This window comes from Aspergillus campestris (genome assembly GCF_002847485.1).
Source record: "Aspergillus campestris IBT 28561 chromosome Unknown P168scaffold_8, whole genome shotgun sequence".
Classification (NCBI taxonomy): Eukaryota; Fungi; Ascomycota; class Eurotiomycetes; order Eurotiales; family Aspergillaceae; genus Aspergillus; species Aspergillus campestris.
The window spans coordinates 357,516-377,915 of record NW_020194343.1 but is presented as its reverse complement, the minus strand read 5'-3'; the positions used below and the strand labels follow the sequence as shown (position 1 = coordinate 377,915).

General features: G+C 51.7%; 7 protein-coding genes across 7 annotated transcripts; 4 read left to right on the top strand and 3 right to left on the bottom strand.

The window, feature by feature from the left end:
• The first annotated feature begins 32 nt into the window (after positions 1-32).
• On the top strand, positions 33-3,600 carry P168DRAFT_328105 (lipase/esterase family protein). Its single transcript, XM_024841316.1, has 5 exons — positions 33-349; positions 430-911; positions 966-991; positions 1,037-1,178; positions 1,227-3,600. Exons 1-5 carry the CDS (start codon positions 281-283, stop codon positions 3,172-3,174), a joined length of 2,667 nt encoding a protein of 888 aa, XP_024691603.1. The 5' UTR covers positions 33-280; the 3' UTR covers positions 3,175-3,600.
• A 335-nt stretch (positions 3,601-3,935) lies between these two features.
• Positions 3,936-4,508, bottom strand: P168DRAFT_282792 (uncharacterized protein; the record flags this gene model as incomplete). The annotated part of the gene is made up of 1 exon (XM_024836001.1): positions 3,936-4,508. One exon carries the CDS (start codon positions 4,506-4,508, stop codon positions 3,936-3,938), a length of 573 nt encoding a protein of 190 aa, XP_024691602.1.
• A 1,046-nt stretch (positions 4,509-5,554) lies between these two features.
• P168DRAFT_319555 (oxidase ustYa family protein) lies at positions 5,555-6,563 on the top strand (the record flags this gene model as incomplete). The annotated part of the gene is made up of 3 exons (XM_024840288.1): positions 5,555-5,831; positions 5,891-6,159; positions 6,213-6,563. 3 exons carry the CDS (start codon positions 5,555-5,557, stop codon positions 6,561-6,563), a joined length of 897 nt encoding a protein of 298 aa, XP_024691601.1.
• A 132-nt stretch (positions 6,564-6,695) lies between these two features.
• Positions 6,696-8,540, bottom strand: P168DRAFT_328104 (putative MFS multidrug transporter). Its single transcript, XM_024841315.1, has 5 exons — positions 8,166-8,540; positions 7,993-8,106; positions 7,808-7,940; positions 7,329-7,758; positions 6,696-7,265 (listed from the first exon to the last, which is right to left on the bottom strand). Exons 1-5 carry the CDS (start codon positions 8,482-8,484, stop codon positions 6,792-6,794), a joined length of 1,470 nt encoding a protein of 489 aa, XP_024691600.1. The 5' UTR covers positions 8,485-8,540; the 3' UTR covers positions 6,696-6,791.
• Positions 8,541-10,889: 2,349 nt separating this feature from the next.
• Positions 10,890-16,017, top strand: P168DRAFT_270935 (putative multidrug resistance-associated protein; the record flags this gene model as incomplete). Its single annotated transcript, XM_024835234.1, has 12 exons — positions 10,890-11,102; positions 11,165-11,914; positions 12,001-12,280; positions 12,344-12,577; positions 12,631-13,343; positions 13,408-13,570; positions 13,626-13,982; positions 14,047-14,170; positions 14,228-14,415; positions 14,475-15,102; positions 15,159-15,623; positions 15,748-16,017. 12 exons carry the CDS (start codon positions 10,890-10,892, stop codon positions 15,968-15,970), a joined length of 4,338 nt encoding a protein of 1,445 aa, XP_024691599.1. The 3' UTR covers positions 15,971-16,017.
• Positions 16,018-16,397: 380 nt separating this feature from the next.
• P168DRAFT_255094 (AATF family protein) lies at positions 16,398-18,253 on the top strand. Its single transcript, XM_024834439.1, has 3 exons — positions 16,398-16,478; positions 16,555-16,660; positions 16,720-18,253. The coding sequence occupies exons 1-3, from the start codon at positions 16,421-16,423 to the stop codon at positions 18,203-18,205; spliced, it is 1,650 nt and encodes a 549-aa protein (XP_024691598.1). The 5' UTR covers positions 16,398-16,420; the 3' UTR covers positions 18,206-18,253.
• Positions 18,254-18,987: 734 nt separating this feature from the next.
• Positions 18,988-19,620, bottom strand: P168DRAFT_319551 (uncharacterized protein; the record flags this gene model as incomplete). The annotated part of the gene is made up of 1 exon (XM_024840287.1): positions 18,988-19,620. One exon carries the CDS (start codon positions 19,618-19,620, stop codon positions 18,988-18,990), a length of 633 nt encoding a protein of 210 aa, XP_024691597.1.
• Between the last annotated feature and the right edge of the window lie 780 nt (positions 19,621-20,400).

Genomic DNA, 20,400 nt, shown 5'->3' with positions numbered 1-20,400 from the left:
CGAGATATCTTGGCCTCGTCAACTCTTCGTCCTCAACTCTCCCTGCCTCCCTGACCGTCTTTCTTCCACGGGTTCACCATGAATTCAGTTGCTTGTTAGCCTTATCTTTATTCTACATTGGCATACTGTCCCTCGTTTCCTATCCCTTACGCCTGTTATCCCCAGCCTTCGATTTTTGGCTCTGTTTCTCTTCGTCCATAGTATATACCCCAACTTCTCCCTTCCCCGTCAAGGTGATGCCCATCGTTGAGCTGCCATTGTCAGCTGCAGCCTATTCACAATGCCATTAAATATGGTCGCACTGAGTGTGGCCCTCACACCAACTGTCGTCTCGACCTTCTTCTCTCATGTGGGTTGCCATTTGCTCGGCTCAAACAGCCTCGGCTGGCGGTGACGCACCCGATCCCCGCTGACAACACATGTCCCCAGTACCTACATCGCAAGTCGCACCACCACACCCCCTCCGTCCATATCTCCTACGACGAAGGCATTCGGATTATCCGCGAGTTCCTGGTCTATTCCTCCAAACACACCATCGAGGACCTCCAGCGCTTCTGCTCCCAGCGCGTCCCCTCACCCTACTGGGTCAAGACCGAACGGCTCTCCATTCCGGAGAATTACCTGTCGCTGGCTGCGACCGCAATTATCAATGAGCTTGGTCCCAGGGGCATCGCGCGCGTTGGGGGGAAGGAATGGTGGCAGTGGCGTGGGCCCTCGGAAGACCTGATGTCGGAATGGATCGAGATGCGCAATGACTACAACGGCAGGACGGAGGGAAATGGTCCCCATCCCAGCGAAAAGCGCATCATGTTGTATCTACACGGTGGCGCGTATTTTTTCGGGAGTCCGGACTCCCATCGGTACCAGATACAGCGCCACGCTAGAAAGCTGCAGGGCCGGATCTTCACACGGTAAGAAACCCCGCCTTGCTTACGTTGGCGATTGTACTGATTGGATGTGCGCAGTGAGTTGGCGATTGCCCATTTCTATCGTTTTGACGAATAGTGCAAGCGGACGGAACTGACCTTGCATGTAGCGCAATATCGCCTGGCCCCGCAATTTCCCTTCCCGTGCGCTCTGCAGGATTGCTTGGCTGCTTACCTGTACCTCTTGGATTCGTATAAAGCAGAAGAGATTATCTTTGCTGGAGATTCTGCTGGGGGTGGTCTTGCGTTATCGTAAGTTAGCCCTTTGGTACGGTTGATACGTTGACTAACCGGTTGAAGGCTGCTCGTCATCATTCGGGACCAGGGATTGCCTTTGCCCGCAGGGGCAATCTTGTTATCGCCATGGGTTGACCTCACCCATTCCTTTCCTAGTATTGTGAAGGAAAATCCCGGCGACTATATCCCCCGCTATGGCTTTAGGCACAAACCATCCGTTGCTTGGCCCCCACCTAATTCCGACGAGATACTGGCTATCCGGAAAGGAGTTAGCAAGTTGCCTGTCTCAGGGCAGGGTGAGAGGCAGGGTCAGAGCGACGCAACCGATGACCAATCTTCGGAGGTGCCCGGGGGGGAAAAGTGCATGTTCGATGAACCGGAGAGTATCAAGGTCCCCATTGACGGCAAGGTCTACGAGGTCAAAGATCAGGTCCACACATACGCGCCAAATGAACTCTTAGGCCACCCGCTTGTGTCGCCCGCTATGCAGGCCTCCCTCGGCGGTCTTCCCCCACTCCAGATCTTGGTTGGAGGGGGCGAGAAGCTACGCGACGAGCAGATCTACCTCGCTCATAAAGCCGCGGATCCAGCAGCTTACCCCCCGAGTGATGCCTGCCTGGATGAGCACGACCCCAACCGGGAAACGCTCCATAAGTATTCGGGCACCTATGTGCAGCTTCAAGTCTGGGATGACCTCTGCCATGTGGCGACGACGTTGAGTTTCACGCGTCCCGCCAAGTATATGTTTCGGTCGATCGCCCAGTTCGGAGCGTGGGCGCTGGCTTGCGCTCAGGAGTCCGAGATTGACATCCTCGATGACAATGAGGTTTCTCCCGTGTCATCTACCAACTCTGTCGACCAGCCGACCTCTTCACGCCACGGAACCGGTTCGAAGAGGACCAACACGCTGCCAGTGTCCTCGATCGGCAAGGCTGGGGACCCACTGCCAGCTTTCAGAGACCATATGATACGCCAGCGGGTGGACAAGAGAGGCAACGTATACCCCCTCGACCCTCCGTCTTCGTTTGAAGCCCTTCAGATGCCCAGGTCGCAGATCGGGGCGTTCAGCCCTGAACTCGTCAAGCACTGGCTCGCGGAAAAGCTGGAGTGGGACAAGAAATATGGCAAAGAAAAGCGCCAGGCCCAAGAACAACAAGCCAAAGAGATCGCCTCGTCTCTCGGCGGATTCAAGGGAGAGCGACCTCCAGCTTGCTCCCTTGCAGCAAGGAAGGAAGCCCCGGAGATCTTACCGACCCTCAACCCTCGCAAGAGCTACCCGATGATGATGTGGAGTAACTGGGCCAGTAAGCACGACGAAAGAACCATAGAACGGGGCCACCAGAAGGACGGTCGCTCGAGACGAACCAGCGTTGACGCCGGACGAGCGGGAGCGTCCATCAAAGGCTCCCGTCCCACATCATCCGCCACAAACCCCGAAAAGGCCGTCCAGAGCAACACACAGCCCCAGAACATTCCACAGCGCTCCAACGGCGAAGCCAGCTCCTCGCATCGCCGAGATTTCAGTAACGACAAGCCACCGAACAGCCCGCTGATCGTGCTGCCAGCATACGAAGACGACAAAACGTTCTCGGAAGAAAACTCCAGCACGAGAGCCCTCTTCCACGCCCCCGGAGTCCTCCCCTGCAAGCACCGACCCACATCCTACGGCGGCTCAGCCACAATCCGCAGCGGCATCACCGCCGCCGACGTGGCGGACGATGCCAGCACCATCGACGACCGGTCCCTAGCCGTGACCGGTAAGGGGGTGGACGGGGCGAGCACGCGCGCCGTAGTTAACGCCAAGGGTGTCATCGGCGTCTTGGCCGACGGTGATGGCGATTCCGCGCGCCATTCGGTCGATGCCTTCTCCGTGCCGCGCAGCTCAGCCGATCTCGACACCCTGTCTACATCCGCTGCGCGAACCGCGACTGATGGAGTGACGCCTCCTGCACGGCCGGATATGCCTGAGCGGGAGGTGTTCAAGACCGCCGATGAATACGTAACCCAATGATTTATATAAACAACAGTCTTTCTTTACTCATCTACTGATGATGGCTTGATACTCGTTCTATCTAATACCATGTACTTACGCCTTTCTTTTTGTTCCTTTTTGTTGTCTTCCCTTGCCATTTTTGAGATTATTACCATATTTAGGGCAGCCAAGCACAGCATTGACACAGCCCCCCTTTTCCTTGTTTATAATTTTTACCTGTTTTGAATACCCTTTTGTCAGCCTCAGCCCTCGGCCATCGGGCGTGTGAATACCATTCATTTATAACATCCATCCATTCGATGGCATCCAGAAATGAATTTGGCCAAAGATACCCTACACATACCCACATGTACACACACATATACCCAATCTACCACGAAAGCTACTTACACTTGGTTACTGTCTATGAAATCGAACATACTACATGTCTTAGCAGCATGCACTATCTCATTATCCACCTAATGTTAACACACCTTTGTAGAAACCAAATAAACAAAACCACAAATCAATTAACCAACTAAACAAACAATTAACCAAGCAACTAACTAATTAATATCAACTGCTAATCCACCCTCGCGATAAAACACAAACCATCCGTCCTCCCTTAGTGCCCCAAACGGTTCCTCCCCGTCCAACAGCCTGCCTGAATTCGTTTGTCTTCTGCTCGTAAATGCTATGCAGAGGACAAGTGGTGAGTTCCACCCCCTTACATGCCCATACTCTGAGCATGTCGTTGGATACTCGGCATAGCGCTGGACTGGGGTCCCGGGGCGATGGCGCTAGATTGGGGTTTCGGGGGGAAGAATGGGGGTGGAGGAGGTGGTGGTGGAGGAGGTAGCGGAGGTAGTGGAGGCAGTGGGGGAAGCGGCGGCGGCGGAGGAGGGGCGGAGGGGCGGCGGGAACAGAGGAGGAGGAGGAGGCGGAGGAGGGGGCGGCGGGGGCGGCGGGAACAGAGGAGGAGGAGGCGGAGGCGGAGGCGGCGGCGGAGGGGGTGGAGGCGGCGGCGGGAAAGAAGGAGGAGGAGGGGGTGGAGGTGGAGGCGGAGGCGGCGGGAAGAGGGGCGGCGGCGGCGGAAGCGGATGTGGGAATAGCGGCGGAGGCGGCGGGAATAGCGGAGGCGGAGGAGGGGGCGGGATGGGGAAGGGTAGCGGGGGGAATTGTCTCTTTGGTTGGATGGGGTGCTCGAGGTGGTTGCGATTGTGGTTGATACGGGGTTTTTGTGCGAGATTGTTGTTGTTGTTATTGTTGTTATTGTTGTTATTGTTATTGTTCTTGTTGGGGTCGATGATGGGGTGGGCGAAGGCGAGACACAGGATTGTGCTCAGGAAGAGGAGGATGATAGGGAGTTGCATGTTGGCGGTTTTCTGCTTTCTTTTTTCTTCTCCTTATTGTTGGGTTTGCCCAAAGGCCTTGGTTTTGTGGTGGGCGGCCTTGTGTGTTGGGCGATGAGGCTTGGTCTGACCCCAATTCAGTGAGTCGAGTCAATGTTGTGCTTTTATAGCGAACCTGGTGAGTGTCAAGTCTTCATATTTCCATGTGAAGCTCTATGGTGACTCAATATTGGGCCTAGATGCGAAGAAACTGGTCATAGACCGTATGCAGTGCGCCGATTCTCCTACTTCCGGCGTGTCATCTGTATCGAGTCGGGATAGGGGATAGGGGATAAGGGAACGGAGAGAACAGAGGAGAATCACGGAAGTATGGGGCCACAATGGTTGATATCGAGGCTTTGTATCACTGTTAGCATAGACATGTAGAACAGTAGTTCAATAGGCACGTTCCACACGGCTTGATGCTTCCCGTGAACATCATGATAGGGTCAAGTACCCGACGCACTAGGTCTTCAGGTGTTTAACACCTATGCGGGCTTAACATGCAGAGATGGGAGAAGCTGTCATTATGCGTAAGAGAAGAGGGAGGAGGGAAGGAGTTTAGATTCCTCTACCCGCTGGTTTCTGGCTTGAATGTAGTGCCATAAGGGCCATAAAGGTAGGCGCCATAGGAAAGTCGTGATATCAGGCGACTAGGGTAGTCTAACTAACGGATGTCCTCGCTCGAGCGGACATTATGACAGCCTGTGATGCCTCAAGACCCGTATGTTGCAATTCCATTGCTTCACTATAGACCAAAAAGACCCGAAGCAAAAGAACCGACGGCGCAACACCCGGCTAGACAGTTACAGGACCACAGTATGCTGTAACCAGAGACGCGCCCATCAAGCAAGTAAGAGATAACGGCAAGGGCTTGCATGGCCCATCCTCCTCTCGTTGGCCCATCCTCCTCTCGTTGGTCCATCCTCCTCTCGTTGGCCCATCCCACGGAGACAGATTCCATGAAAGAGATCCACAGCGCGAGTACCCGAGGCGCTTGCACCTTCATGCCAGATGAAACAGACATCATGATATTCAAGTTTGCGGCCTACCAGGATCGCAGATCTCGACGTCTTGACCCGACACTCGACGGTGGTGAGGCCGATGTAGAGGGTCAGAAAGACGAAAGTGCTTTAGGGAACGAGCCCCGTAGTGCATCTGTTGTCACAGAAGCAGCGATGATATTGACCTCTTTGATCATTGCGAATGTGTTGCTTTTAGGGATCCATATCGGGTTGTTGTTAACCTCACGCTGTTCCGCTCCGGCCAAGTGGAATTTAGATATGGAGAGGCTGTCGAATTGGTGTAAGCCCGACAGCTGGATAGAAGATACGGCATTGTTTGATTGATTGTATGGCTGCCAGCGCCCGTCTCTAATGAAATCGACATCCCTATACGCCCGAAGATACGCAGCAGAGATTTGTTTCCAAGCCCGGATGTGTTGAATATACGGGAGAGAACTAAATCAGAAGACAACGCGGCATGGGATGACTTTGACAACGTCAGGACGCATATCGCGACTCGTGCGGATATCCTCAAACTGGGCAAGGATCCAGATAAGATAGCCCGTCTTGAAGACTCGTACTGGGGGTTGGGGGACGACGCCTACATGTTTCAGCTAGACGTCATGCATGTAAGTCAACCACCACAATTCACGAATAGGAGTCAAGATTCCAACACTCCTAGCAGATCCACTGCCTGAATCTGCTCCGTCAAACCGCATTTGGCAACAAGGAAAACGAAACCCGCAACAGCATGTGGTGGTCTCGTCTCAGTAACTGCGTCGCTAGTTTGTTGCAAAATCTCCAATGTCACGCAACCACCGAGGCCTTGACCATGGTGTGGAGGGAAGGGGACGATACGCCATCGCCTGATCTCGACGTTAATGGGAAATGTCGCGACTTCGAGGCCATCCGTGAATGGGACGAGCTGCATGCGGTTGATAGTGATATGTTTGGGAAGATGGCTATTCCGAAAGATGCTTTTTTGTGGCCAAACTCAGTGCGTCGAGCGACATTTGATGGGAGGAGACGGTAGAGACAATGAAGAAGAAACTGTAGGTTGAGGACGAAGACTTGGACATAAATCAGTCTGTATACTGGGTACTATCTTGGGACTGTGGAAGGAGACGTGTAGGTTAGGTAATGTCGCACTAGAAATAAGGTTACTGACGAAGCACAATAGTGTCCTGATATCTTTTGTAGCTAAGTGGGGATTTTTGCAACTAGTAATGAGAAGATCGGGCTTTGTTCCTTGCCCTCAGAACTATTGAGCCTTCACCTTCATCATCGCCCCCGAAACCAAGGCATAGAAACACCCCCCCATCAAAAAGGGCAGCCCAAACCAGCTCTCTCCCCAATGCAGCCCCACACGAAACGCATAAGCTAGCAACGGGCCCGCGATGACCATCCCCACGGAGCTAACTGCCGCCGCCGAGCTGTATAGTGTCCCCACATGGTCCGGTCTCACGAGTGTGGTCACGAAACTGCGACAGGTCACTGCGAAGGCGGCGCCGAGGGACAACAGCACAATGCCGAGGACGAGTACTGCGCGAGAAGACGCTGTTGCGATAGTGACGAGACCAAGGGCGGAGACTGCGCTGGTGGCTTGGGAGAGGCGGAGGTCTATAAGGTTATTAGGGAGGTGGAGGTTTTTACTGAGGAGGGAACAGATGGCCGGCATAAGGAGGAGGAAGCTTGCTAGGGTGATTAGACCACGGAGGGAGATGAGAAGGCTGGACTGGTATTTTATTCACGTTAGCGTTTTCAGCTTTTGGAGAACATAAGGTGGGGATGTGCATACGTTGCCAATACTCCAATGGAACCGCTTCGACGTATACTGTAGTAGCAGACTCGTTGACTGTTTGCTGAAGCTCGTAATGAACAGCGCAAAGAGACAGATGGTCACGCCTGGGTTTTCTGTGATGAACCGGGTTGAGTTGTGGAGGTCTCGCATTTTGTCTTTGATATATTGCGTCCGATATTTCTTTCCAGCTGTTGTCGTCTGCGTCTGCGTCGTGTCTTCGTTGGAATCTGTCGTTGAGACACTCTTTGATCTGGCGTCGGTCAAGGTCTCCGGCATGAGGAATGCACTGAGTGACCCTAGAATGGCAACCCCTAGGCCTAGCATGAACGGTGGCCATGGATTACGGGCCATGAGGTATGCGCTGACGGGGGTGGCTAGCACTTCGGATAGAATGACCGCGCTTGAGAGGCGGAAAAGGGCAGTGGCTCTAGAACTGAGTGAGCAAGAGATCAAACCTACTAACATGCTGGGCATACATTTCTTCTTTGGGAAACACGTCCGCTACCATAACGAGAGAAACAGATGAGAGCGCCATGTCACCGCCGCCAATAAGCCTCCACATCCCCGACAGCCAAACCAGTCGCAGGGGGAGGAGGGTAGAGTATAAGCCTTTATCTGTGTAAGTTATGGCGTTGAAAGCGCACCGGGGGGTACTACTTACACACAACACGCACCCAGATCTCCCCAAGCAGAATGCCCAATATCCCCAAGAGGAGAATCGGTTTGCGTCCCCAACGATCCGCCGCCACGCCGTACGGGATGGCCAAGATAATTCCTTAATCAATGTTACTCTCAGCGCGTAGTAGCAGCGTTGAAACAATGAAATAGCCATACCAGGTAACACATCACTCGTCTCTTTCCATCCATTCACCAGCGCCAGCTCACTCTGCACCGGCTCTGATTTACAGATGGCCTCCGTGGGAATTGTGCCGGGGGGGTTTCCCAGAGTGGCCATGTAATTCCGGCAGATTATATCCTGAAAGATCTCTGTCTGGGGTGCGGTGGTCAGATAGAAGCCAAAGTCACAAGCGAGGACGAGCGTGGACGCTGCGATCATGACCGTCCGTTTCCGGGATCGTGCTGTGGGCGGATCTGGGACCTGATCGGTCCCGAGTAAAGGGGCGTGCTCATCGTGAGTACTGGAGGTACTCATTGTGTCGTTATTCCGTTTGGAGAGTGAGACAAGATGATGTGGAGGGACCGCGAACTGTTTGTTATACCCGAACTGTCTCCTAGGCTCCGGTAGCGTGGTATTTAGGTTGAGGGCACGTGCCTAACAAAGAACAGGGACAAGCTAAGGCTCAAAGAGGGGGTGGCGGTCCTCACCCTTGCCCTGGAACTCGCTGACAAGCTTATCTCGAAGCCAAATAACGGTGAAGTGGTTGGTGTTATGGAACTAGCGGTACCAATCTAACCCTTACAGATGCGGCGCAGCCAAGCGGGACAGAGAGCCAATGAATCTTGGAAAACTTGATCAACAACACGCAAGGGGCAAAAGAAGATAAATCAATAAATCATGATGTGACTCAGTTAGTAATATACTCAACTGGTGACTTCGTGTTGTGAAGAGTATTTAATTGAGGAAATAAGAGAAACAATGTTGGTGGCCTAGCTGATGATAGAGATGCGCCTGTCTATGAATTAGGGTATCCATGATATCCTTCCCTCCTGATCTGCATGATCAACAAACAAGAATTACTGAATATACTTATGTGGTACATCTACAAAAGAGATCATCGATCTAGTGGAGTTCTCGTGTGGATTCAAATGGACGATCACTACAACCCTGATTCCGCCACCCCGCAGACCATACTATGATCTAGAATGCTCAGCCCTAATTTTTGATAAACCAGAAAATCCAGTCATCTTTGAGTACCTTCGTATGTTTTAGTTATTTCCACGAGGATGATGGCATCACAAACTTGATTTCAAAAACGTAGCTACTACACATATCTATCCAACAAGCGATGAAACAAAGCTGCATGTCTTCCAAGCCCAGATTACTAGATATGGCAATAATCTTGTCCCTCTCTTCTCCTTCTCTACTCAAAATATTCTCAAACCCATCCCAGCACGACCCAAGACGGGAGAGTACGAAGAATGGTGGAGAGTTATGCATACGGTAACTAAGTGGTCAGCATATAAACAAGATACAGTTATAGTCTACTGCGAATAATAATGCGATAGAAAAGTAATAATTCTATAACCAATGAATACGGATATTAGATGATAAGGTAATAGGTATGTAACTATACAGACTATACTAAATTTGTGAATAGTTACAAGAAGTGTAAGATTATTCTTATATCATCATAAATTGTTTATCATCATCTGTGAGTAGCGACCAGCTGCAACCAGTGGTAACTATCAGACAACTGTTAGCAACTCCCTTGAGCTTTTGACATCAGTCTACTATAATTAATATAGCTTTCGGAAAATCCAAGATTAATTGGGGATCAGATGATGATACTATGAGCCACCTTTTTTTGCGTGCCATCTAATATGTTTGGATTCCCTCCCTAGCTCAGGGTGGCCGCGGGGAAATGATACAGCTGACTAGCACTTTAGCAGTTAGAGCTGTGAGATATGAACACCACACGGTCATCTGGTTTGATATAACATCTCCAGGTAGAGCGGAACCGTGTCTGTATGAATCTTACGCTCTTTATAGCACAGGGGATTTCTTATCTGAAATGACTGAATTTGGACTGGTGTCAGAAATTTCCGAACAAGGCAACGTTATATAGACCACCAACATATTTACTTGAACCTTTAGCAACTAATAATAGGAAAGTAAGGCAATATTCATAATTTACGAAAGAGAGATTAGGCAGATATATCCGATAAGCATTTTGATAGCCGCACTCAACTGACATCTTCCAAGGCGATCTACGTCACCTAGCTTGGGATCGCAGCACCAAGGATAGGACTTGACAGGGGCCTACCCAAACAAGCACTAGAACGGAAAATATCTCTGTCGTGCCGGTGTCTAAGCCCCCGAGCTCAACCAATCATCACCACCTCAGAGTCTCTAATGAGGTAAAGTACCGCCTTGGGAGGAAGACAAACCTTGTACAAATGGGCCATAGCACTCCACGCACCAAGAATCCCCTGGATTTGTGTAATCCGTTTTGTTTATCGTGTGTTGCCATTGATAAGAGCTTCAGCCCCAACTGCAACTAATGACCCCGCTGTTACATCGCCTGAAAGCCATTCCGTGATTACTCGGTGGGAACTCCAAGCGTTGCTTGAACAGCCTGAACACTTGATAGCTGTAAAGATGCCACAGGACTTGTGCTAGAATAGGGTGGATTGGACCCTAGTAATCTAGAATGTTGGAAGAGCTCTCAGGAGAGTGCATAGGTTAAAAACGATATCTTTAGGGCATGACTGTCACGTTTTCCGTAGTCAGGCGCAGCCTAATAAGTAATATCATCTCCATTCTTCTCCCATTCTTCTTACTTATTTGTTCGTTGGACCAAAAAGACTATTCTTTTCTTCATATTTTATCTAGACTTCTGCGAAGAAAAATATATTTCTCAAATTGTGTGAGCAAACATGGCGGCAACCTGCTATGCGGGCAGCGACCGTCAGTTTGGCCCTCGTGTTGCCATCAACTGTCGAAATTTTGATTTCACTCTTCTTTTCGAAGATGCCGTGCTCACTGTCTTACCCGCTGGCTTGTTCGTAATTTTCTTCCTGGTCCGGCTGGAGATCCTACGAAGAAATCCGGTGAAAGTGATGTCTTACAAATTGGCAGCGTATAAAGTGGTAAGAACAACATTCTTCGTAGAGCTACGAGTACTAATCGCAGGCCATGACAAGGAAAAAAGGCACTTTTAACGACTCTCTTTGTGTTGCTTGTGGTCTATACGGTCCTACGGATTCGAACGTCAGTCTTGCATACTCCGTTGTCACTGACATCCGACATCCTCAATATCGTTGTCGCCGCTGGCGCAGTGGCCCTCTCTTTCCTAGAAGATCAACGTTCGACCCGACCATCGGACCTCCTCGTCATCTATTTTTCATTGCTATCACTGCTGTGGATCCCGCGACTACGCTCCCTGTGGTTGATCTCGGCGTCAGGCCCCTGCAGGGTCTTGTGGACAACGATATACGTCGTCGCTGTCCTAATTGCCTTCCTCGAATCGACCAGAAAGGTCGAGACCTTACGTCCTTCGTACAAACATGTCACAGTAGAGCAGGCCAGTGGGTTCTGGTCTCGAAGCGTCTTTAGATGGGTTGTGCCCTCTATCCGGCTGGGATACTCCACGATACTGTCCGTCGGAGACATGCCGAAGGTCGACGAGAGCTTACAAGGCGACGTGGCGCGCGAAAAGCTGGAAAGAGCTTGGGAGCAATCAGAGGGGAAATATCGGCTCATCAAAGCAGTCTTCCGCGCGTACCGTTGGACTGCTATTTCGGGGATTATTCCTCGGCTCATCCTCGCTGGATTCACCTTCTGCCAGCCGTTCCTTATCACATCGACTGTGGATTACTTCGCGGGAGAAGCGAAGAATAAGCCTAAGGAATACGGACAGGCACTGGTGGGGGCATTTTTGCTCGTTTATCTGGGGATTGCAGTATGTCTATACACGTACTATGGGCCCCGTGGATTGAACCAGAATGCTCTCGGGGTGCTGGGTCTGAGTATACTGACGATGTCTAGATATCGACGTCCATTTACTGGCGCCAAACATACCGACTGGGCACAATGGTGCGAGGAGGTCTCATCTCGCGCCTATACTGCAAAACTACCGTCCTGGCACAGGAGGACGTGAAAGGAAATGCAGCCCTCACACTAATGGGAACAGACGTGGAGCGCATCGTGAACAGTCTCAGATCGTTGCATGAAATTTGGGCCTCAATTTTAGAGGTCATCGTGGCCGTCTATCTTTTGCAACGTCAGGTTTTTCTGGCTTGTCTTGTCCCTGCAATCATTTGTTTGGGTGAGATTAGTCTTCCACAGCACTCCTGTTTACTTGTAAGTCAAAGATACTGACATGCTTTAGCATGCGTGTTTGGTGCAGGCCCGATATCCGCGCGGAGCGCACCAGCGCAGAGAGCTTGGGTCGAGAGAGTCGAGAAGCGGGTTGCTGTTACGTCCACATTACTGAGAGACATGAAGTCTGTGAAAATGCTGGGGCTGACCGACGTGTTTTTTGGGCTGGTGACCAAGTTGCGAGTGGCAGAACTGGAGACATCTTCGCGGTTCCGCAAGCTGCTAATCTGGACCGTGCTACTATGTATGCAGGCTTTAGGACGGCTGGTTCATTGGAGATGTGCTGACTCTCGATAGCAAATGTACCAAGGGACGTGGCCCCGTACATGACATTCGCCGTTTATGCAATCATCTCTGTGGTCCGGCAGAATCAGTCCCTCATGGCGTCTCAGGCTTTCACTTCACTCTCTTTAATCACGTTGTTGACTACGCCTCTGTTGGATTTTGTGCAAGCGGTTCCAGCATTGATTCAGTGCGTCGGTTGTTTCGAAAGAATCGAGGAGTATCTGGAGAGATCGCCGATTACATACCCTCCTTCGACGTCTGCACTGACAGACGTAAAAGTCCAGCAGACTGAGGATGCAGAGAAACTCTCTGGTATTTCTGCTGTAGTATCATTTAAAGATGCAGAAATTACCTGGCCATCTGGCTCAGAAGGCGTGTTCCAGAACCTTACCCTGGAGATTAGCAAAGGGATCACGATGATTACCGGGCCGGTGGGCTCTGGAAAATCGGCCTTGATCAAAAGCATACTTGGTGAGATGACTGTGAGCAAAGGTTCTGTTCACACAACGTCCGAAAATATTGCGTACTGCCCTCAGGTACCATGGATTGTGGACGACACTATCCAGCAAAACATCACCGGGGGCGCACAGTTCGACTCAGAATGGTATGACTTTGCAGTTTCTGCTTGTGGGCTGAAGGATGATTTCAGGTATATTACTGCTGGAGACATGCATGTCGCAGGGAGTAACGGCGCCTCCTTGAGTGGAGGTCAGAAACAAAGGGTGGTAGGTCGTGTCCAGGTGGATGCCATTGAGGACGCTGTCGACGTAGCTAACATGGAAGTAACAGGCGCTTGCACGGGCCATTTACTCTAGACTCCCTGTCATTCTAATTGACGATATCTTCAACGGCTTGGATTCCAAGCGTGTAAGTAGCCTAGCTGCAGCTCTATTCGCTGAGGATGGACACTTCCACAAAGCCGGCATAACAGTCATCCTGGCCACTCACACCGGTATAGCCTTATCTGTACTCTACGACAGCTGGGAAACAGGAGTAACGTCGTACAGATAGTCTTCTTCCATACGCAGATAAGATTATTGTCGTGGACCATGGAGCAGCTGCTTATGCAAGCTCACATGGAGACCTTATAGACCGGACGCCAGATGCTATATCGGAGGATTCGATCGTGTCCCACCGGGAAACGCCCAACCCTCATACTAACAAAGCTCCTACAGAAGAAAGCCAACGTCTTGCAGTCGAGGACGATGCAAGTGATACCCGGTCCAGAGTAGACGAAGTCGACTTCTCACGGCGCGATGGCACTTGGGAGGTGTATACATACTACACTAGGAGTGCAGGCCCCTGGATTGCCGTGGCGTTCGTTGCCTCGATATTTGTTTGGACTTTTTTCAATACCTTCTCTAGTGAGTTTGCGCTAAATTAATTCCCTATGTCAGTGCCCAATGGACCACTCACGACCCCATGCAGCTCTGTGGATCCAGTGGTGGTCTGAGTCGAATGCGACAGATCCCAACGGCAGGGTTGGCTGGTACCTGGGGTTCTACACCGGATTCACAGTTGTCGGTATTGTAGGCTGCTTCGTGGGCTGCGTGTGAGTCTCGATCCTAGAAAGATGAGAGAGTGAGGTAACGAGTTCTAATATCTCCAGCCTCTTATTTATCAACATCATCAACGACACGGCATTAACACTACACACGGACCTACTGAAAGCCACCTTAAAAGCGCCGTGGAGCTTCTTCCTAACAACCGACGTCGGGATCATGACCAACCGGTTCAGCCAAGATATGGATCTCATCGACATGAAGCTTCCAGTCTGGGTGGTTAACACCGTAGCCTGTGAGTGGACTCGACTTCCCATCCCATTCTTGAACCGGTTACTCACCCCGCGCCAACAGATGTCGCACTCTCCTTGATGAATTTGATTCTACTATGTGTTGTTGGCAAGTACATGGCCATCACTTTTCCTTTCCTGATGATCGCTTTCGTCATCATCCAGCGCATTTACCTCCGGACCTCCCGACAGGTGCGGCTGCTCGACATCGAAGCCAAAGCGCCACTCTACGCCCATTTCGCAGAGACAATCGACGGGATCAGCTCGCTGCGAGCCTTTGGCTGGGGCGACGCCTTCCAAACAGAATGCAACAAGCGAATCAATCAATCCCAGCGGCCGTTCTACACGCTGCTCTGTCTGCAGCAATGGCTGACCCTGGTTCTGAACCTGGTCATTGCAGCCATGGCAGTTATACTAGTCGCGATTGCCACGCACCTGAGAGATCAATTCAGTGCTGGTGGTATAGGTGTCGCGCTGAATGTGGTGCTAAGTCTAAATCAGATTCTAGTGCAAGCGATTCAGGCGTGGACACAGCTGGAAACGTCCATTGGTGCCGTTTCTCGCGTGCACAGCTTCCAGAAGGACACACCTTGCGAGGACAGAGCTCTCGAGGTTCAGGCACTACCGCTCATGTCTCAAAAGTGGCCATCGGAGGGCGCTATTGCCTTTGAGAATCTTACGGTTGCGTACCAGTAGGTGACAACTCACCTCTGCTTACGGTCTAGAAATGGCTGACTCCGGATAGAAGTACCGATCGTCAACCTGTCATCAGAGATCTAACGTTGAAGATCAAGCCTAGGGAAAAGATTGCCCTCTGCGGCCCGTCGGGGAGTGGTAAAAGCTCGCTGATCATGACCCTCTTGCAGATGACGGAAGTCAGAGGCGGCCATGTCTCCATCGATAACCGGGACCTGGCACTCATCCAGCCATCTGAGATACGGCAGCAGCTCAACGTCATCCCCCAGGACCCATACTTTGTGCCTGACACGATCCGGTTCAACCTAAACCCCCATGCCGTCGCCTCCGACGACGAGATCATCGGCGCAGTCAAGAAAGTGGGCCTGGGCCTATGGGAGAAGGTCCAGTTGAACGGCGGCCTTGATGGAGATCTCGACGCTTCTCAGTGGTCTATGGGGGAGAAGCAATTGCTGGCATTGGCGAGAGCGTTGACTTCACGAAGCCCTATTTTGATCCTTGATGAGGCGACAAGCAAGTGAGTATTGATTGCTGCCTATCGCATCTACACCCCTTTCTGTCCCTCCCTCATAGTACAACGGCAACAGATCATGAGTATTCACGAGCAAGAGCTAACGAATGGAACCTTCCTCCCTACCTAGCGTCGACTCCGAAACGGAAGCAATCATGCAAAAAGTGATCGAGACGGAATTCGCCAGCCAGACGGTTATCATGGTCATGCATCGACTTCGCTACGTCACCCGCTTCGATCGCGTGGTTCTTGTGAAGGAGGGAGAGCTCGTTGAATGTGATAGTCCGACCGCATTGCTTGCACGAGACTCGGAGTTTGCGCAGTTCTTCGCTGCGTTTATGAAAGAGCACTGATCAAATATTGTTCTATTTCTCTAACAGAGATTAAGAGTAGAAAGGATCTCAAGATAGGCAAGGTTAGCAGATCTAAGAATGAGGTATTTTGATGAGAAACCATGTGCAAACTTATTTCAGGATACTCAGGGCATTTTCAGTTCTTCTTAGTAGTCAAAAAGTAGCAAGACGACCTGTGTAAAGAAATAGTTACGCCTGTAGTGTTGAAGGCGCTGATGGTGTAGTTGAACAACTCGATATAGAACGACGATATTGCCGGCTATACTTCACCGCCGGAATAACCCACCGTATTAAAGAAACACTCCGCCTCCCAAAGAAAGTAGATTATCCGACACCGCCTTCGGAGTTTCCGCGGCAGAAAAGAATAAAAAAAAAAAAAAAAGAAAAGACAAATGAAGAAAAAAAGCTCCCGCAATACAAGACTTTTCTCGAATTCCATACAGAGAAACAATGGCTCCTAAATCTTTGGCAGAACAGATCGCGGAGCTCGACGACCCGACACCGAAGGGTGAGTTTGATCTTCACGCGATCATCAATTATTCGCATACCGAATATCGTGAACTGACTTGAATTTTCGCGACTAGATTTCGATCCCGAGGATCTTGAACAGGGGGCCCAAGATAGCTCCGACGAGGAGGGCGGACAGGATGCCGATGCTAGTGCTGGGAGAGAACATTACCAGGCTGTAGGGTTCGTGTCTCGCTTTTTCGATCCTGTTGGATGCGACTCAGTTTGCTGACACACTGCAGAAAAGGGAAACTTCGCAAGCAGGACCCTATCAACTTGGGCAAGCAATACGCCGGATCGAAGGTCAGCAGAGACGCTCTTGAGGCGGAGAGTGACGATGATCCGTTCGCGGCACGTTCCAGCGACGACGACGATGACGCCAGTGACGATGATGAGGATGAGGAGGGGTCAGGCAGTGACGAGGAGGACGTCTCCGACGAGGAAGAAGTGATGGAAAAGAAGCGCTCTAAGGGTGTGCAGAAGAAGGGGAAATCGAATGCGCGTGAAGATATGGAGACCGATGGGTCGGATGATGAGAGCGAGGGGTTCTCTGGCGAGGATGACGAAGACATGGAAATCCCGTCTGACGAGGACGACGATGAGGACGACGACGAAGAGGATGAAGATGAGGAGGACGAGGATGAAGATGAAGACGAAGACGAACCCCCCAAACGCAAATCCTCATCCGACGACCGCGAGGAACTCCGCAAACTGATGGCCTCGGACCAAAAATCCATCGCAGCCACCATCTCGCAAGCCACCAAAGCCGATGCCGTCAAAGGCAAAGCCGTCAAGCAGCAGCGTGCGACCTTCGACGCCCTTCTCAACTCGCGCATCAAACTCCAAAAGGGTCTAGCGGCCATCAACCAGCTCTCCGGCACGACCAAGAACGCGGACGAAGTCGACGGTGAGGCCGTCAAGTCCGCCGAGTCCGCCGCTCTCACCCTCTGGTCGACGCTCGAAGACCTCCGCGTTGCCCTCGCAGATGCGCACACGCCCGGCGAGAAGCGCAAGCGCGCGAGCCCCGCCACGCCCTCCACCTCGTCCGCCTCGCTGTGGAAGCGCATGACCGACCTCGAGGCCTCCTCCCTCTCGCACCGGCGCACCGTCCTCGACAAGTGGTCGCACAAGGTGCGCGGCTCCAACGCCACGATCCCCAACACCCGCGGCAAACTCCTCGGCGCCAGCGCAGCCGGCCAGCAGAACGTCAGCGCCGTCCTGGACGCCTACGTCGCCACCGAAACGGGCGACCGCGCCGCCAAGCGAGCGCGCAAATCGGCAGCCAGCGACTCCGCCAATGCCGACGACGAGCCCATCTACGATGACACCATCTTCTACCAGTCTCTGCTCCGGGAGCTCGTCGAGCAGCGCCTGTCGTCGTCGGACGCTATCACCAACGGCATCGACACCCTGCACATCCAGCTGCCGTCGCGGGCGGTGCACCACGTCACGGGCATGCGCAAGGACAAGATCAAGCGGGACATCGATACGCGGGCGTCCAAGGGCCGCAAGATGCGGTTCGACGTCCATGAGAAGTTGCAGAATTTCATGGCGCCTGAAGATCGGACTTCGTGGACTGGCCACTCCCGGAATGAGTTCTTTGCGTCGTTGCTGGGCCGGACGGCTAGTGGGCTGCTGGGTGAAGGCGATGACGAGGAGGCGAGCAGCGGTGGTGAGGAGAGCGAGGAAGATATGGAGGAGGGTGGACTGCGTCTGTTCCGCAGTTAAATTGGTTGGATATGTAGATTGTTGATAGCATAGTTGTATAAATTGTTTTAGAGCGATCAACTTGTTCATCTCGCATTGCGCACGCTGTTCAAGTACAACTATCTGTAGCGATGACACTTTTGGTTCCTCAATGTGGTTATGTCCACACATTGATCGAAGAAGCGCGATTTGACCATATACGACATGAAAGCTGCCTACATGAATGCCCGTCTATAATCAACCAACCTACAAGAAAACCAGTCCATAACCCTATGTATTACCAATGAGCTAGGTATCAATAAAAGGAGACTAGTAAATCCTGGATTGGATTATTCCGGTATCGAATATTCTGGTCTCATGCAGGTCATCAAGCATAGTCTCAGTTCGTCTCTTCCGTTTTCGTTGTCATCATCATCGTAATCATCATGATGGTCGTCGTCATGGTCGTCGTCAACCTCGTTCGTAAATGAATCGTCCGTTCGAATATCACCCACCATCTCAAAACGCTAAATCAAACGCGCCAGCCGTCCATCAGATCCGTCAAATTGGTCTCTATCCAAGCACCTGGCCGAACCATGCCCCGAGTCCAATTCAAGTAGTCAATCAATTCACAAAGGAAATATCAAAGGAGGGAATGTGGAAGCATGCGAGTGATATGTACAGTTTCTCCTACTTTAGCATCCAGAAAGTAAAAAAAAAGAAACACGAAAGAAAAGGAAGAGAAAAAGAGAGAAGGAAAAGTCATCAAGTCATGGCCACAGAACATCATCATCGCCTATATCGGACATCAACCCGTCAAGAGTTTAATCCCACGAGCCCCGCTTGGCTCTTCTTCTCCGTTCTTGGGTCGGCGAGTATTGCGGTAGGCCGGTGCCCTGGTAGGGCCGTTCCCAGGTGAAATCCGTGCGGGTGGGATGGCCCAGCATGCGGTCACGGACAGCACGTTCAAGCTGGACCTTTCGGTCTTCCTCTTCCTGCGGCGATAGGAAATGGGGGAGGCCGTTCCAGTCGACGATGACGGCGCCGCTGACGTCGTTGTAGCCGGGGAGGGTACTGGCCATGTTGGTGCTGGTGCTTATCGAGGCGGGGGAGGAGGAGAGCATTTCGGTATGGTCTTGGAGGAGGGGGGTGGGTTCGTCTAGAGACGGGAGATACTCGTACTCGTCCGGGGGGTCGATGTCTTCGTAGATAAATGCTGTTTCTTGGGTAGGAAGAAGTTGTTCTTGTTCTTGTTCTTGTTCCTGCTGTTGGTGCTGTTGGGCATCGGCTGATGGATCGAGAAAGTCTCGTGTGGATTGGTTTCGATCGGATGAGAAGAAGGGGATCGGGTCTTCGGTCGCATTGGGACCTCTCTCGCGCGGGGATGGCGGTGCAGAAGTACTGCGGTCTTCAGAGGACGGCGAAGAACGTGCTTTCCACAGACGCCAGAGCGACATCGGGACGGTGGCTGGCTCGTGGTTGAGGCGCGTCGACAGTAGAAAAGTGATAGGTATGGTGTACCACGATAAGAGACCCTCCCACAGTCTGTTGAACCGGTCGAGTTGATAATGGGATAAAAATAGGTATGCCCAAACTGGCTCTAGAATTGCTCTTTAATGAGGAACGGCTTGTGTGCCACACTGAGTGGAGTGATGTGGCAGCGATGCTTCATCGGGTTGACTTTGGATCGTGCATCGAGCTGCTCACTCTGGCATCGCAGATTGGCTTGGCTGGAAGATCACAAGACGATTGGCCGCGAATGCTTGACATATCAGGCCGCTACACGTAGAGAAGCACAGTAAGTTGCGAATGCAACAAATATTCACAGGTTAGGCAAAATAGCAGTAAGGCCGTTGCTGCCCAGATCCTCCACAGAAAGGAGATCTCCGAGGGGTCGACGCGGCCTCATACACCGGCAGTTCCAGTGATAAGGGTTGTGGAATGGTTGTCATGTCGTCTCTGGAGTCAAGTGATCCAGATCGTCTATCGGCTTGCATCGTGCAGGGTCTTTGGGCTGATATGATAGGTCATCTAACTGGTAGGGTTTTGAGGCTATGCACGATTGTTTGTAGGATCTGCTTCTACACCGGTTACACCGCTCTAATTGGTGCCTGTGGGACACCTGAACGTGGTAGACATGGAATATCTAGAAGGTAGTAGCCATGAAGTGTAACGTGAGCGTGAAGCAAGAATACTGATGTCGTTGTTGTCTGGACCATAACCCTAATTCGCGGATA

Excerpts from the sequence above, each read along its gene's own strand:
- P168DRAFT_328105 (XM_024841316.1), top strand. The coding sequence starts at position 281 with ATGCCATTAAATATGGTCGCACTGAGTGTGGCCCTCACACCAACTGTC. Across the intron at positions 350-429 it reads TCTCGACCTTCTTCTCTCAT|TACCTACATCGCAAGTCGCA; the intron begins GTGGGTTGCCAT and ends ACATGTCCCCAG. Across the intron at positions 992-1,036 it reads GGCGATTGCCCATTTCTATC|CGCAATATCGCCTGGCCCCG; the intron begins GTTTTGACGAAT and ends CCTTGCATGTAG.
- P168DRAFT_328104 (XM_024841315.1), bottom strand. The coding sequence starts at position 8,484 with ATGAGTACCTCCAGTACTCACGATGAGCACGCCCCTTTACTCGGGACC. Across the intron at positions 7,941-7,992 it reads GATCTGGGTGCGTGTTGTGT|GCTTATACTCTACCCTCCTC; the intron begins GTAAGTAGTACC and ends ACACAGATAAAG. Across the intron at positions 7,266-7,328 it reads TCCATTGGAGTATTGGCAAC|TCCAGCCTTCTCATCTCCCT; the intron begins GTATGCACATCC and ends ATAAAATACCAG.
- P168DRAFT_255094 (XM_024834439.1), top strand. The coding sequence starts at position 16,421 with ATGGCTCCTAAATCTTTGGCAGAACAGATCGCGGAGCTCGACGACCCG. Across the intron at positions 16,479-16,554 it reads CGACGACCCGACACCGAAGG|ATTTCGATCCCGAGGATCTT; the intron begins GTGAGTTTGATC and ends TTTCGCGACTAG. Across the intron at positions 16,661-16,719 it reads GAACATTACCAGGCTGTAGG|AAAAGGGAAACTTCGCAAGC; the intron begins GTTCGTGTCTCG and ends GACACACTGCAG.